The sequence below is a fragment of the Apostichopus japonicus genome, chromosome 12, assembly GCF_037975245.1.
Source record: "Apostichopus japonicus isolate 1M-3 chromosome 12, ASM3797524v1, whole genome shotgun sequence".
NCBI classification, from domain to species: domain Eukaryota; kingdom Metazoa; phylum Echinodermata; class Holothuroidea; order Aspidochirotida; family Stichopodidae; genus Apostichopus; species Apostichopus japonicus.
The window spans coordinates 34,235,947-34,252,736 of NC_092572.1; the positions used below are offsets into that span (position 1 = coordinate 34,235,947).

The 16,790-nt window shown below is 37.8% G+C and overlaps 1 protein-coding gene across 8 annotated transcripts in view; it reads left to right on the top strand.

Moving 5' to 3' along the window:
• LOC139978069 (phospholipid transfer protein C2CD2L-like) overlaps window positions 1–16,790 on the top strand; it is a 114,492-nt gene that overhangs the window by 63,720 nt on the left and 33,982 nt on the right. For all 8 annotated transcript variants that reach the window (XM_071988031.1, XM_071988025.1, XM_071988024.1 and 5 more), the window contains 4 exons: window positions 4,254–4,341; window positions 5,866–6,013; window positions 13,087–13,145; window positions 14,586–14,713. In XM_071988031.1, coding sequence (XP_071844132.1) covers window positions 4,254–4,341; window positions 5,866–6,013; window positions 13,087–13,145; window positions 14,586–14,713 — 423 coding nt within the window. The remainder of the gene's footprint in view (window positions 1–4,253; window positions 4,342–5,865; window positions 6,014–13,086; window positions 13,146–14,585; window positions 14,714–16,790) is intronic.

The window sequence follows — 16,790 nt, forward strand, 5'->3', positions numbered from 1 at the left end:
CTTCTGCATGCAGTGTATTCAAGATTGAGGTGAAAGTGGGAGAAAGAAGTCAGTGTTAACCAGGGTGTGCATATTACAAATAGCTATTCAGCAGTAGGGTTGGGCGATATTTGCTTTTTAATGTGACGATAAATACTTCAAAAATTATCGCGATATTTCGATAATTACGATAATTTTTTCTTGTTGTTTTTAGTGTGTTCGCGAACACACTAAAAACAACTGCCGATTTCCCACCGGTGTTTTCGCGCAGCAAACACACCGAGCATAATGGCGTGGGGTCCAGGGGCCCGCCCACTGATCTGTACAGATCAGTGGGCCCGCCTTAGAGCCCCGGTGAGGTCAAGGGTGAACCCCTTGTGGGGGTCCAGGGGGCGAAGGCCCCCGGAAAAGTTAAGTATTTTTGCGTGTCTGGCGATAAAAATTCGCAATTGAGGATTCAAAATACTGACTAACTTTTTGAATTTAAATTGTCACGAAACTGATGAAAGTTCTAAAATGACAAGTTAGAGTAGCTATATTTTGTGATAAAATGAAAAGAGATTTAATCTGTCTTACAATCTTTATAAAGTTTAACTTACAAAACTCTCGATATTATGAAACAAACTACGTAAGACTGCCTAGCAGTCAGTTTACAACTGCAGTGTTTACCCTACTTAAATATCACGGTAGGCTACATGTGCTTCTTTCCTAAGTACCTTGACAAACAACCCCCCTGTCTAACACCTGTTTGTTAACATTTTTGGCACGGTTCCAAAGAACTTTTCATGGGGTAAACTATATTGGCTCCACTCAAGAATTAATTAGGTCAGTTTGTAAAGGATCGGTAAAGTTATGCGAAATATTATATAAGACGTTCAAGGAAAGTATAGGTAAATATCCCCGTAACATTAAGGTAAGTAAACACACCTCAAGCCAACCGACTCCTCCGCATGAACAAAACAATCTTTTCCCCATGATACACAAGGCAGAGTCTAGCTATACCATACAGACATAGCACGATATCAAGGCCCCAATAGCTACAGTATTGCCATCTTTATGAAAGTAAACCTTCTAATCCCATGTTTTATGCCACAAGGCATGATAAACTTAATGCTAAATATTGTTTCAATGTCCTTGTGGAAAACGTCAACTTCGCAAAATACAATTTGTTGTGTTTTTGTTGTTACGTGAGAAACGTAACCTACGAAGTGGTTAGGCTATTTACTATACACTTAACTATGGTAGGATATTAATTTTTCCTTTTTTTGGAAATTCTAGAAAATACTTTCTTTTCCCCCCGCATAACACCAGATGTGGTCTTCTGGTTTATTCATAAATGGGTGTACCAGAGCCTTGTTTACATGACATTTCTTGCATTTAGCACGATATGCAAGTTTCGCGTGAATTTTTCGAAAGTATTTTGCTCGAACTTTCGTAAAATTAGAAAGGTGTACCAACTTACTTTTCGTACACAATTGGTAATTTTTCTACTGATTTTCAGAGGTTTGTTCTCTATACAGTCAATGTTGTAAAGGACGGGTTTTTTACTAAGTTCAAAATCAGTAAATGAAGTTGATAAACTTTATTTCTTTTCAACTTTCTTAACCATGGAATGCTAGAATAACATTTACACATAAAACGGAGAATTTAAAAAAAAAAATTATTTCAAATTTCTTTCACAAGAAATTATCGTCATTTGTTCAATCCTCAAAAATATCGTCTTCAAAAAAAATTATCGCGATAATAATAATTTTCGATATATCGCCCAACCCTATTCAGCAGTACTGCTGAATAGCTATGAGAGCATTTACTGGCAATAGTTCTTAAATATCTAATGTCAAGGTACAGAGATACAGAGACACACCCTTGGTTAGTATAGCAACTATGAAACATGTATAAAAGTAATACACACAAACACTGTGAAGTTAAGGAAGAACCATCTGGTAACTGTCCACCAACATTAAACTATGAGCACATGTGGTTCAAAATTAACTTTTCTTCCACATAATGATACCTGAGACCTACCACAAAAGGTAATGAACCTAAAGCAAATGTAGAACAAATTACATCAAAATAATAACATGCATACTACAGCCGTAACAAAATACTAACAATTGCAATAACAGTTCTTGATGACTCTCTGACAATCTTCCTTCCAAAACTAATATATTATTTTACTCAAAACTGGTTGAACATATGGTAATAAATATGTTGGATATCGAAAAGGAAACCTCATGGTCAGAGGGAAGAATAAATGGCAGAACTACAAAGAAACAATGTTGTTCACAATCAAATAGTTTGTAGCTAATAGTTCCATATGTCCATGGTTAATTTGCCTAATAGCGCATGGAACAGGCATGGTGTTATGTAGCTCGTTTGCCTTGATCTCCGGTCACCTTGGTCCCCCGAGTGTTCACACTCTGGAACTGATATCCCCAGAACAGGGGACCAACATGTCGCGGTCCGACCCTGAGTAGGATAGTATTTACACTAGGATGTTGATCTCGAGCAGGGGATATGATTGGATCAGATCCCCTCTGTGTGTTTTCTAATGTGAACAAGGCTTTCAGATGAAAGTATATCAATGTAGACAATAGCATACTGTACATGTGGTTCAATACCATGCCATTCTTTGATACCTTGCCAAGTGCTAACTAATAACACAAACATATGTTAGTTAACACTGTAGTATGCAGTGTTTGCCTACCACTACATTTATGCTAATGAATTGACCACAAAACTACCTAATGTCTGTGTAAATGAATAAATGGGTTTGATAATTAAATTCAGAGGTAATGTAGTGATAAACATGTTAAAATACATTGTTTATCTAAACAAAAATAATGTGACGGACGTACGCGTGACGGACGTATGTGACGGAAATACGTAAGTCTGTCAGAGCATTTTCTGAAAAAATAAAATCCAAGGGATTACAGGTAAAGGCACATTATGTAGCTATTGAGTGTTCAAAATGTGCATTGAATTGTAGACGTCTTGAAATCTTGGTACTTCCTTCTGTATGAAATTTTAAAAAATGTGATTTTTCTGTGACGGACGTACACATGACAAGTGACACATGTAAGAAAAGTTAGTCTCAGAAAACTGAAAATCCCTGCAACTTTATCTGTTTGTAAATTGAATCTACATATTATATCACTTTAACCAATCCAAGAATATTTATTCCTCTGGAGATACACTGTAGGCAAAAATAGGCATTTTGTTTTGGGGTGATTTTTGTGAAGCAAATTTGAGAGTTTTTCGGTTGACTAATACACACCTTAATCTGCCTGAAAACAATGTGTTCTACAAAAATTAGCTAAATATTATGAAACTTCAGAGTTTTAGCTTTCATCTGATACCCTACATGTAATGATTCAACGCTTTTTAATTTTTGGTGAAAAGGTTTACTAGTTTACGGAACTGCCAACATTCAAGACATTTTTTGTGCAAAATTTGTTAGGTACATGTTTGGAGTAGCATAAAAGATCACAATAATGGTATGCAGGCATCCCTTTGGGGTGATACTTAAAGGCAATATATGCTACTTTAAAGGATGTTGTAAGGTTTCTAAATTGTGTAGGGCCCAATACACAATTCTTTAACCATATTGTGCAAGTTGTTGTTTGTACACTAGAACTGCTTGAAACATTTCAATTTAGTGCGGTTGACATTTTCAAATTTCTATCATGGAAAGCTGTACAAACAGTGCTTTACCACAGAAAACATGAAATGCAAGAAACGATACAGGAACATGTGACAGCTGGAGAAGCTCTTTCTTTATAGTCATTGAGAAGAAGATATATGATGATTTGCATGAAGCTTCCTGTTTTTGTTACAGATTAGTGTGCCATCTCTGTAAATTTATGCATAAAGGTGTTTGTGTAGTTCGTATTCCTTGCTGAATCTGACCAGTGCAAGCTTGCCTGTGCATGTATGTTCTGCACATGAACTAGTTGATATTCATCATAAGATAAGATTAAAGCTTTATAGTGGATATTCTAGTGATGCCAATTCATTCATTGCTCACATATTGTGCAGTTGGCTATTAACCCCTTCATTAAGGGTACATACAATGCCTACAGTACATCGACATGGAACTTTTGTTTATATTTTGTGTAATAAAGTTATGTGTACAGATTGCATGGCTCAGAACCATGGAAAGTTATAATCCCAACACAAAATACACCTAGATGTTAATGTTAGGAAGTAACTTGCCTGTGCTCTCATGTTTTTGTATCATGTTTTTCATATATTGTTTCATGTGGTTTTGATAGACCAGTCCTTCTGAACGTAGGAGTGATGTTTCAGGATCAAATCATGTTGCTGCAAAAGTTCCACAAGAGCCAAGACTCCTTGTCAGAGGTTAGTATCTTACGTGTCTCCATTCTAAATATGTACTCAAATCAATCTAGCTTACAGAAGTTGGTAATAAGGAAATGTAAATCATTTTGACACTTTCCAGCTTCAAGCAAGTTTCATTGTTTTCATTCATGTTGTTGAAACTTTACAAATTTTACTTCTAATATTCAAGCCATTATGTACAGAAAAGCATTGCTAAAAATATCCCTGCATGTTTTGTGAAGCCATTAATTATCTCAGCACAGTTGAAAAATTGTAAGTTTGGTGTATGTTTTCAAACCATACCAAACATGAAGTGTTATCTGCATTGCTAAATCTGCAAATATAATGTGATATATTCATATCTCCTTTAGCAGGGAAGATATTGTTTCCCTTTTGATTTTCAATGTACCTTAGCTGTTTATTTTCATCTTTGGTTCCTCTGATCCCTGTACAGAATTAAGTGTTAGCTTTTAACCTAAATGATGCCATTCTGTCACACCTAGCAACGACATATTTGGTTCCTCTGATCCCTGTACAGAATTAAGTGTTAGCTTTTAACCTAAATGATGCCATTCTGTCACACCTAGCAACGACATATTTGGTTCCTCTGATCCCTGTACAGAATTAAGTGTTAGCTTTTAACCTAAATGATGCCATTCTGTCACACCTAGCAGCGACATATTTGGTTCCTCTGATCCCTGTACAGAATTAAGTGTTAGCTTTTAGCCTAAATGATGCCATTCTGTCACACCTAGCAGCGACATCTTTGGTTCCTCTGATCCCTGTACAGAATTAAGTGTTAGCTTTTAACCTAAATGATGCCATTCTGTCACACCTAGCAGCGACATATTTGGTTCCTCTGATCCCTGTACAGAATTAAGTGTTAGCTTTTAACCTAAATGATGCCATTCTGTCACACCTAGCAGCGACATCTTTGGTTCCTCTGATCCCTGTACAGAATTACGTGTTAGCTTTTAACCTAAATGATGCCATTCTGTCACACCTAGCAACGGCATCTTTGGTTCCTCTGATCCCTGTACAGAATTAAGTGTTAGCTTTTAACCTAAATGATGCCATTCTGTCACACCTAGCAGCGACATCTTTGGTTCCTCTGATCCCTGTACAGAATTAAGTGATAGCTTTTAACCTAAATGATGCCATTCTGTCACACCTAGCAGCGACATCTTTGGTTCCTCTGATCCCTGTACAGAATTAAGTGTTAGCTTTTAACCTAAATGATGCCATTCTGTCACACCTAGCAACGACATCTTTGGTTCCTCTGATCCCTGTACAGAATTAAGTGATAGCTTTTAACCTAAATGATGCCATTCTGTCACACCTAGCAGTGACATCTTTGGTTCCTCTGATCCCTGTACAGAATTAAGTGTTAGCTTTTAGCCTAAATGATGCCATTCTGTCACACCTAGCAAAGACATCTTTGGTTCCTCTGATCCCTGTACAGAATTAAGTGATAGCCTTTAACCTAAATGATGCCATAAATGATTGTTTGATATCTTGTTTCTAATTTGACTGTTTCTATTGCAGTGATTAAGGCCAATAATTTACAAAGGCATTCAGCAGAATTTGATGGAGACCCTTACTGTGTGGTGACCCTTGACCAACCTTTCCAAAGGCATAAAACTAACTTCATCAAGAACACCACGAATCCTTTCTGGGATGAACAGTTCTTATTGTAAGTTGAATGTCACATTGTTCTATTTCATACATAACTGTAGGGTATATAGTATACTAATGATAATATTGTAATTGTGGCATAAAACTCTAATTTACCTCGATAAGACTCAGCAACCTACATTTATGCTTCATCAAGGGTGCTGTACATTGAATATAGGTTTAGGAAGTGTTTTCCCTTATTCAGTGACAAAACATTGGTTTACATAAATAATGGCAACAATTTATGTCAGCATATTCGGCATTCTCGCATTTGGTCCCCTCATCTTCCTTTTGAATGTTAACATTCTTAAAAGGATTGTCTGGTGGCCCATAGAAGTTACCTTAAAAAATGATAAATAATTTTCCAAACATGTTGTCAGAGTATGAGAACGCTAATGTTGCGTTTGACAAAGAAACGATTTTTAATCGTTAAAGATGGACATTTCCAATATGATTTGAACAGTATAGAACGTGACGTCTTCTACGCTAATACAGAAACCCCCGCTCCGTACAGTACCTACAGTAATCACAACAAAAACCGCATTTGCCTACAGATTAATTTCTTCCTTAATATTCGGTGAAATTTCTTATAAATTAGATATGTTTTAAAAACTCCTTAAACCACCATATATGTAGTAGATCAGTGGTTTTGTGGTCTTTTTATAACACAAGATAAGTTTTAAAAGCAGACTCTTTGTTGTTGATGTATAAATACATCCCGCTATCCAGTTCCTGCGCTAAGAATGTTCCCATGCAGGCTACTCAAACGTTTACAATCGGACAGTTCTGCGAAGCCTAAGCTTCTCAGTACTACATTCTGCTCTGACATTGATTCTGCCAAGTTTCATTTTACGGTGTTCCAAATACTTTTCAAGCTTTCTTTTGCTGTAAATTTGATCTGTGAATTTTATTTCGATTTCGAAGAACTGTTTATGAACTGTGGTTTGAGTGTGAGAGTATATTATGTTCAACATATACCAACTGGGCATGGTACAGTAGGCTGTATACATTCGCGATATCTATGTTATGGCAATCACCTGTGCGTGTACACGTGAGAGTGTATTTGCTGCGGTAATGGGAGTGCTAACTTCAAGTCGTCTGTTTTGCCTATTTGCCTGCACTACGTCAATCACCATATTGATGCGTTCGAACAAACTGTACTTTTGGTGAGAAACTGGTGAATTTGAAAACCAGATTTCTACAAGAAGAAAACGTCGAATGGAAACAATTTTTACATGGTTAGAAAGAGAAAAATAATAACTAAAAGGACATTGTTATCAAGATCTTCCACCAGACAATTCCTTTAAGTTGCTATATTCCTGTTTAAATTTATTTTGACTGTCTTGTTGGTTTCCTTTCTAGTTTGATGTTTCCTTTAATATCAGAACTTCTGCATTTATCGAGTCCATCCAGTGGTGATAAACTGCTGTTTCCCTATGTTGTCTGTAAATTGGTAATTAACATCAATAAAGGATATTGTAAAAAATATTTCCCCTTTGAATTCTGTATGAGCATGGCTGTATTTTCTCTGAATCCACCAAAGTATTTCTGTCAGTGAGAATTAATCAGAACTAAGTACTGAGAATTTGTTGAAACAATTGTGTGATGTTTGACTAAAGATCTTGGGTGTCTTTGTCACATCTCAATACCTTCTCCTGGTAGACTAGTACATAGAAGTTTACATCTGTAGAATTCATGCATTGCCTATGGAAGTGCTGAAATAAATTGGATATGCTGTTGATACACAACATCCATTCTTCAAATAACTTTCGTATGAGTCTTCTAGAATTCCAAGTGCTCTATTGAATTCAGTAGGCTGAAGTGACTCCAGATGGAATGTCATATCTCATTGCCTCACCTCCTCGTGTAAATCTAAATGGCTAAATTTATGAAATGTACATTTGTAAAGATGTTAAGTAGGTCACAGCATTATATGTGTACTCTTTGAATGTAGATTCATATTTGGATCACAGAGTAGCCAGCATAGGTGAATCTGTATGGCAATGAATTGCTTTGTTGTTAAGCTTAGCAATGTACCATTAGTAGTGGCATAACCAGAAGGGGCAAGGGGTGGGAGCCCCAGTCAAATGCCTTTACCCAGCCCAAGTGACGTTAGTGGGCAAAAAACAAATTTTGGTCCAAAATTACAAGATGCATGTAAAGGCTCAGTTAAACTAGTTTGCAGTTGATGTTAATTTGTATTTGACAGTAATTCTCAAATTAATACCAACCAATTGCAATTAAATACTATCTTATACCTTTGCTATACACGCTACCCAACCTGATAACCTGCACCCCCTGCTTGTTATATCATGTGTATGTTTTTAACTTTGTACCATCGTTGTATAACGACCGTTCAAAGTTAATCTGATATTGTTACTGGGAAGCTGTGCTCACAATATATGGTGTAATTTCAACAATTCACGTGTGAACTCACATTAGTTCTTTTAGTACTGTAGGCCTAACAGAAATATTGATTCCAACAACTAAACAGATGTAACACAATTAAAAGAATAGTCCAGGTAAAAATTCTTTTTTGATATGTTACAGAGGAACATAATCTTAGCATTCTAGTGAAATTTGCATTCAATTCCTATGTATCATTTTGAGATATTGACATTTGAAGTTATCTGATATTCTACCGAAATGAACTTGAAGCAAGCAGGTGTGATGTCATTGTTACACACTGATAAATAATGTTTGTTTTCATTTGAAATTAACTAGTTATGCATTCTCAAATGTGAATAAAACCCCAAGTTTCAAATCCAATGGATTATTGTTCAAAGAAGGTTATAATCTGGACATAGTTTAGCCCAATTCTTTGGCCAAGTTTATTAATCCTTTGACCTTCATTGAGCATGTGACATTTTATGTTGATAAGATGTAACTGGAGGTTCTTATTTGCTACATGGGTATTTTGTCATTTTGCCTTGTGCATAATGGCCAAAACACTTGGGGGGGGGGGGGCTCATGAAGGCACAACAGCTCCATGACTATAGAAGCATTCAAAGCATTTGTAGGGCTGCAGAGCTGCAGAGGCAAAAATTACTCAAGAAAAACTTTACAATCCGCAAACATATTTCGTATGTGGATGCACCTTAATATAGCAGAAGTATTTTCTGCAGAGGTTATTGGTCATTTCAGGTCAATAGAGGTCAAAGTCTGTAAAACACCTCTAAAAATGAAGCTTGGATGAACATAATATGCGGTATGCGGACTCATCCTGATGAAGAACTTGAAGTCTGAAAGTCAAGAAGTACAAAAAGATGGCAGGAATCACTAGGCCTTTTGGTATTCTGGTTTCTTGGTTTCGATGATAGTCGTAACCCTTGCATTTCATGATGGTGGGTGTTTGTTGGAGTGGGTTTCTGATGCCCAGCTTGTAAACATGACATCTCAAGAAGGGAAAGTCAGACCAATTTCATATATGGTGTGTAGAAGAAACACATTAAGTACAAAAAGCCTATTGTTTTTGGTGGAGGTCAAAGATCACTTGGGGTCACCTGGGGTCACATTGTGAATACCTTGTAAACACGATATCTCAAGATAGGAAGCATGGGCAGACTTCATATTTAGTGTGGTGAAGTACCACATTGAGTACATTGGTGGAGGTCAAAGGTCATTTGGGGTCACCAGGGGTCAAATGAGATATCTCAAGAGGGGAAGCATGGGCAGACTTCATATGTAGAGAGTAGAATTACCACATTGAGTGCAAGAAACCTATCATTTTGGTGGAGGTCAAAAGGTCATTTGGGGTCATCAAGGATCAAGTTGTGAAAACCTTAAACTAGATATCTCAATATTGGAAGCTTGGGCAGATCTCATACTTGCTATGAAGGTGTATAACATTGAGTAAAAAACTAGCCTGATGATTTTGGTGGGGATCAAAGGCCATTTGGGGACAACAGGTCAAATTGTGACAGCTTTGTAAACATGTATTCCCTCACTATACATTACGTCAGACACATAAAGAAAACGGTTCATGTTACATCATCGAAACCACAATCCATGTTGCATTCTGGTTTACTTTGCTTTGCTCAGAAACTCTTCTTCACTTGTTAAATTGTAGTTATATTTAACTCTTAATATTACAATGTTTGATGCAGGTTCCCATTGCTGGTATTTCTCTTCTTTTGGTAATAATTCTCTGTTGTCAGTAACAAAGTAACATTTAAAATCTTTAGTGTACATGAAGAGAATAATTTATTTCCAAGCTGGATAGGATTCATTACTATAAATCGATATGGTAGTAGTTCTAAGTCCTGTGTGGAGTGAAGCTGTCATATTAAATAGTACTGTCTTCTGTTATCCATTCCTGTACAGAATAAGAGCAATGTGTTTGGTTGTATTGTTCATGCAAAAGGTATTATACAAACTACTGATCAAGCAAAACTACTCTTCCAGCTTTCTTTATTGTCATAAACATTAATCATTTAAAAGTCAGGATTATATTTGATTTGGAATAGTTTTTTAGGCCAGATAATTTTGTTGTTGGTATTAATCCACATACATGAACAAATTGGAAATTGTAAGTGTTTGGGACTTTTTGTCATTTATATAAGTTTGATTTAAATTGGAGTAGTGAAACTAAAGAACTTTATTGTTAAGGGGTTTAGTATTGGTATCGTGTATTAAATTTATTAGCATCAACACAAAATGTTGCTTGGTAGGATCAAATAGCTGGAAATGGCAAGCATCTTATTTCTACAAGCTTATTTGTTCAACAAGTATTAGTACTGATGATTGCAGTGTTCAGTTCTTTGAAAGTTTAAGCCAGTGATGTAGTACTTTAAAAGTACTCCCAACTTGAGTGTTATGCCAGTATCTTTTGGCAAGTACTCAGCACTCACAATCTGAAAAGTACTCATACAGTACTTACACTGGATTTAAAGTACTTGGTTCTTGCTCGTGATGATGAGTACTTTACAAGTGCTTTATGTAAGGTAAAATGTTTGGTAAAACTGATGTTACAAGAGGAAGCTGCACCATTTTTCCACTCTTTTGACATTCCATTATGTTACTCTGTAATATAGTACTGTACTCCTGCGTCTTCACTCAGGCGGTAACACATCTTGTCAACTACTAGCTTAGTATATTGCCAAGTACAGTACATAGAGGCTGACGAAGATGAAGAATTCATGAGGGATGCATTTGAACAATAAACAACATGATTGCATTATTTACTAGTATGTAAACATCATGGTGTTGATGGCACCAACAAGTACCCACACTTTTCGCATAACCGGTGCAACAGAAAATACATGTGATGGGCAATCCTGAAAGGAAAAACACACGCATTAAAAATATGGACAATTCAAGGGTACTTAATCAGTCATTCATGTAGATGAAAACTAGATGAAGCAGTTTCTTCTTGACTTCAAAACAGTCAACAAAGATCGTTAACCAGGCATGAAACGAAGGTATGAAAACTTGCGATGGAAACACTCGTGATAGGCTTCTGAATGGTACATTGGGAAGGTGTAGGTAAGTGACCTTGCAGGGGGTCATAGGTGCGCAGTGCAAGAATGCTACCAGTTAATTTACTAAGGTAGATAGACCTGTGTCCATGAGAGACAGGTAAGTGAGGAGTGAAGTTATACCAGGGGCGTAGCGAGCGGGGGGGTGTGGGGGGGTGTCACACCCCCCAATAATTTGGTCGCTGTCGGCAAATTTTGGGTCTGTCGGCAAAAGGAGAAAAGGTGAAGAGAGCGGAAGGGGAAGAAAGAAGGAAAGCTGAATAGAGAAAAGGAGAACGGGAGCTTCTTCCGTGCCAAATTTGACTTAAAATATGCACCACATTGCATCTAAGGACGTTTCAAAACTAAAAATTTTCCAAAGGGAGGGGTAGACCTCCTACCCTTAGACCCCTCCCCCATTTCAGTCACCACTTCCAGATCCGTCGGCAAATCAAATTTGACTTAAAATATGCACCAGATTGCATCTAAGGACGTTTCAAAACTAAAAATTTTCCAAAGGGGAGGGGGACACCCCCTCCCCTTAGACACCTCCCCCATTTCAGTCACCACTTCAAGATCCGTCGGCAAATTAAATTTGACTTAAAATATACACCAGATTGCATCTAAGGACGTTTCAAAACTAACAATTTTTCAAAGGGGGAGGGGGACACCCCTTCTCCTTAGACCCCTCCCCCATTTCAGTCACCACTTCCAGATCCGTCGGCAAATCAAATTTGACTTAGAATATACACCAGATTGCATCTAAGGACGTTTCAAAACTAAAAAATTGCCAAAGGGGAGGGGGACACCCCCTCCCCTTAGACTCCTCCCCCATTTCAGTCACCACTTCCAGATCCGTCGGCAAATCAAATTTGACTTAAAATATACACCAGATTGCATCTAAGGACGTTTCAAAACTAAAAAATTGCCAAAGGGGAGGGGGACACCCCCTCCCATTAGACCCCTCCCCCATTTCAGTTACCACTTCCAGATCCGTCGGCAAATTAAATTCTCCACACCCCCCCAACAAAAACCCCTTGGCTACGCCCCTGAGTGATACTGCCACATTCACATTCCTACTTCCAAAAACTTACTGATTATTTCAGACATTCTGTATTAGGCAAACAATAACAAGATCCAAGCGACATCATTCGACTGTAATATCATTTGATTAAGATGATCATCAGGAAGCAGTTATAAAGCATAAGGTGCTTGCGTGTTCAATAAATGAAAAGTACTTAAAAAGTACTCAGATGAAACAGTACTTGTACTCCGTACTCAGATTCTAAACTGCTGTACTCAGACATTGGTACTTAGTACTCCAATCAAAATAGCAGTACTTTGGCTATGGTATTTGTTCTCTGAAACCTCAAGTACTTGAGTATAATACTAATAGTTGCAAATATCCAACCCAACAAGGCAATATGCACAACTCCAAGCTGACAGCATCTGAGATGGAATAAGTTGTTTTTGGATTGTAAAGGACATTTCAATGCAATCATTCCAAGCAAAGGACATAGTTGATCTCTGAGCTGATATCAAGTTCCTATTTAGTGACATATACAATATGTAAACATAGGTGGTAGTTGCAGTAATTGATATTGGAGTATTTTCTTTTATTGTTTTCATTTTACAGTCATATTGTCAATGAAAGTGGTGAGATTACTTTTGAGGTTCATGATCGGGGCCACAATGGTGAGTGAGGACACTACATCTTCATATATTTATATCTCCATTTTTCTTGCATGTTCATAAATTGCAATTGTCGAACAGCAAATTGGCTTTCCTGCTGGGACTTTCAGGGGAAAGGCTGGGGTGTGGCCCTTAGGCAGTGGAATGGGTTTTCCATGTTGGGTGTGGGGGTTCTTCCCCTAGAAATACTAGACATCAAATGGTGCATTCTGAGGCACATTTAGGCTATAAATGAGGTCTGCATGAAAGTTTGTGATAATAACTATTTTTTATCTCATCTCCTTACATATAATTGGATGAGATATTGTACTTCACCCCGCATCAGAAATGTGAGGAAAATGTGAGTGTGTTTCAGAGTGAGCGAAAGAAGTGTGTTGCAAACTCCTAGACCCATAATTGTGCAAGAAAGTGTGTCTCATACTCCTCCTAGACCATAGTCCAACCAAGTTCATATTTGGTGGGAAGGTGACTGATCATGTCAAATTGTGTCTGCATGATTGATGACCTCAAAGGTCAAGAAGCCTATTAATTGGTTTTTAGCCATTTGCTACTCATTATGCAACACGATATGTTGAGAGTGCAAAGACAAGTTTTAAAATAGGACATATTCAGGTGTTTAGGGTCAAAGTCAAAGGTCACATTGGCCTAAATTGTGCAAAGTGTGTCGCAAACTCCTCCTAGACCATAAGTCCTATCCATTCAAACTTGGTGGAAAGGTGCCTGACCATGAACACTTGTGCCTGTCTGATTGGTGATGTCAAAGTTCAAATAGCCCAAAACTTTGTTTTAAGCCATTTCCTGCTTGTCAGTATGTTGGAAAAAGTTATTAAACCACAAGAATAAAGGGACAGCTTTAAAATAGTACTTATGTGATTGTTAAGGGTTGAGGTCAATGGTCAAAGATGACAACCAGATACATTCATAAGTAAACCAACAATCACTTCTGTCATGGAGGAGATGAGATCTGCAACACCATGGATTGCTCATTTGGGCTTGAAAACAGAGTGGGAAAGGGTAAACCCCCATGGATCTGTGCCTGTATGTCCTACAAATATGTTTGCCTATGATTGAATGACAATTGAATAGGTGGTTCTGATATCTTCTTAGGTCTTATTGGACTATGTTGTAGCTACCCAAGGTTTGTATTAGGGAGGCAGTTTTGCTATAATGGCATGCACAAATTTACATAAATTAAGGTATTATATGAAGCTTTATAAACTGATGTTCATGCTGCTTCTGGTCAAGGATACATACTGTATGCAGTTTTGCTTCAGTGGTATAAATTACATTATTACACACATTTCCTGGATATTTTAATCTATGAACTGAACAAGAAGAGAAAAGGACTAGTATTTATGGAAACTAATGACCTTGTAATTAATGGCCTATCATGCAATACTGTAATAATGTGGTAACTTATATGTGTGATTTAAATATAACCAGATCGATTTCAAGGAGGAACTACACTGCCATTAGCCTCTATAGACAGAAGCAGAGGAAGCAGACACATTATACAACTACAGTCAAGACCTGCACAGAATGACAACGTCAAGGGATCAATAGTATTGTTTGTAAGTCTACTTTAATACATACTTGATGACTGAACATTCAAAGTTCAGAGGTTTCTCATATTTTTCATGAATAATCAGATAACAACATTTATCGAAGCATCTGAATTTACCTCAAAACTGTATGAAGATGGCTCGAACATTACAGATTTACCTTGTCTGGACTGCACAATATTTTGATGACCTCTTTGAATGAACCATACTGTGCATGCAGGAAAACGCTTCCTAGCCATTAATGTGTAATAGTATTTCAGACCATACTCAATCAATGTTGTGTCAATACATACATATCATCGTGACTTGAAATTAGTGTTGAAGGAGTGAGACAACGTATAATGAACTTAATAAAGAGAGTTGAACTGCTGCTTTAAGTCCTATAAATATTTGATAGCATTGAGACATTCACTGGTATTTCTCCAAGTAATTACACCTGATCTGTGTTTTAATCAGTCTAAGGGCTTTGAAATGGTAAAAACCTTTCTTGGAGCCCTTAATGAAATTATAAGTAATGGACAAATTGAATCTGTGTTTGAACTGGTTCCAATGTTAGGGTATTTGGATAATTTTTAAATGACATTTTAGTGTCAGTAAGATTGGTACAGTATCAGCTTTGGTGTAAAGTTCTTTATTGTTAACAAGAAATCCATACAATAAACACCTGTTCAAAGTTCTTATCTATTCTTTTACATTTTAAGTATCACTTGGAGTGCACTATCTTAAGTCATATCATGATAGTATTGTAATTCACAAGTCTTAGTTAATTCTGTCAGACAATTACTGGGATCGTTTTCCAAAGGATAGATCAAAGAGTTGTTGTGGAGGGAGACACACTGTCTTACTTCTAAATATTTAATGAAGAAGTGTAACAATCATGAATTCAAATTTCACTGCCTGTAAAGAATGTTTAGTCCATTTTCATTCCATTCATTGGCCTCCGTCCATCACAGAAGATGATGGGTTGCGCCTTGCTGCTAAAGAACACGATCTGCAATGACTGTAAAGGCCAATCCTGGAGTGGCAGTCTTTCGTGCAGGTGTCGCAGATGAAAGTAGTGTCAGGTGGTGAGACAAATGCCTTCCTCTTCTCTCGCTTGGATGCCTGATTCTTGCAACGGTCTTCCTCAGCTCTGTTTATTCCTGATTTAAGGGCAACACACCAGGCTGAGCGTTGTGATGCTAAGTCATCCCAGCTGTTGATGTTGATGTTTGCTGACTGAAGATCCCTCTTACACGAGTCCCTGTAACGTAGATGGGGGCGGCCTCTGGGACGGGAGCCACATTCCAGCTGTCCATACAAGAGGTCCTTTGGGATACGACCCTCTTCCATTCGATGGACATGGACAAGCCAGCGCAGGCGGCGTTCACTGAGCATTGCAAAGAGGGTTGATAGCTTCGCCTTGCTGAGGACCTCGCTGTTGGTGACTTTGTCTTCCCATGTAATGCCCAGTATCTTGCAAAGACATCTCATGGGGAAGACATTTAACTTTTTCTCTTGCTTGGCATGTGTAGTCCAGGTTTTGCTACCGTAGAGGAGGGTGCTGAGGACACAAGCCTGGTAGACTTTCATCTTGGTGTTAAGTGTCAAAGTTTTGTTTTCCCACACTCTCTTCTGAAGCTTGGACATCACTGCAGCTGCATTTCCAATGCGAGCATTAATCTCAGCGTCCAGACTCACATTACTTGATATTATAGAGCCCAGGTATCTGAAGTTGTCAACTGTTTCAAGCCTGGAATCGTTGACTGAAATGGTGGGAGGGATGGGCGCATCCTGTGTCATATACTCTTGTTATGTGTTATATACTCTTGTTTTCTTGATACTGATGGTCAATGCAAATTCTTTGCAAGCACCGGCGAAATGATCCATGAGTCGCTGAAGGCCATCATTGGTGTGACTGACTAGGGCTGCGTCATCGGCGAACAGCATTTCCCTTATCAAGACACGGGTTATTTTGGTCTTTGCACGCAATCGGGCCAAATTATACAGCTTGCCATCATGCCGGGTGTGGATGTAAACACCATCAGAGGAGGACTGGAATGCGTAGGTCAGCAGGAGGGAGAGAAAGATGCCGAAGAGTGTCGGA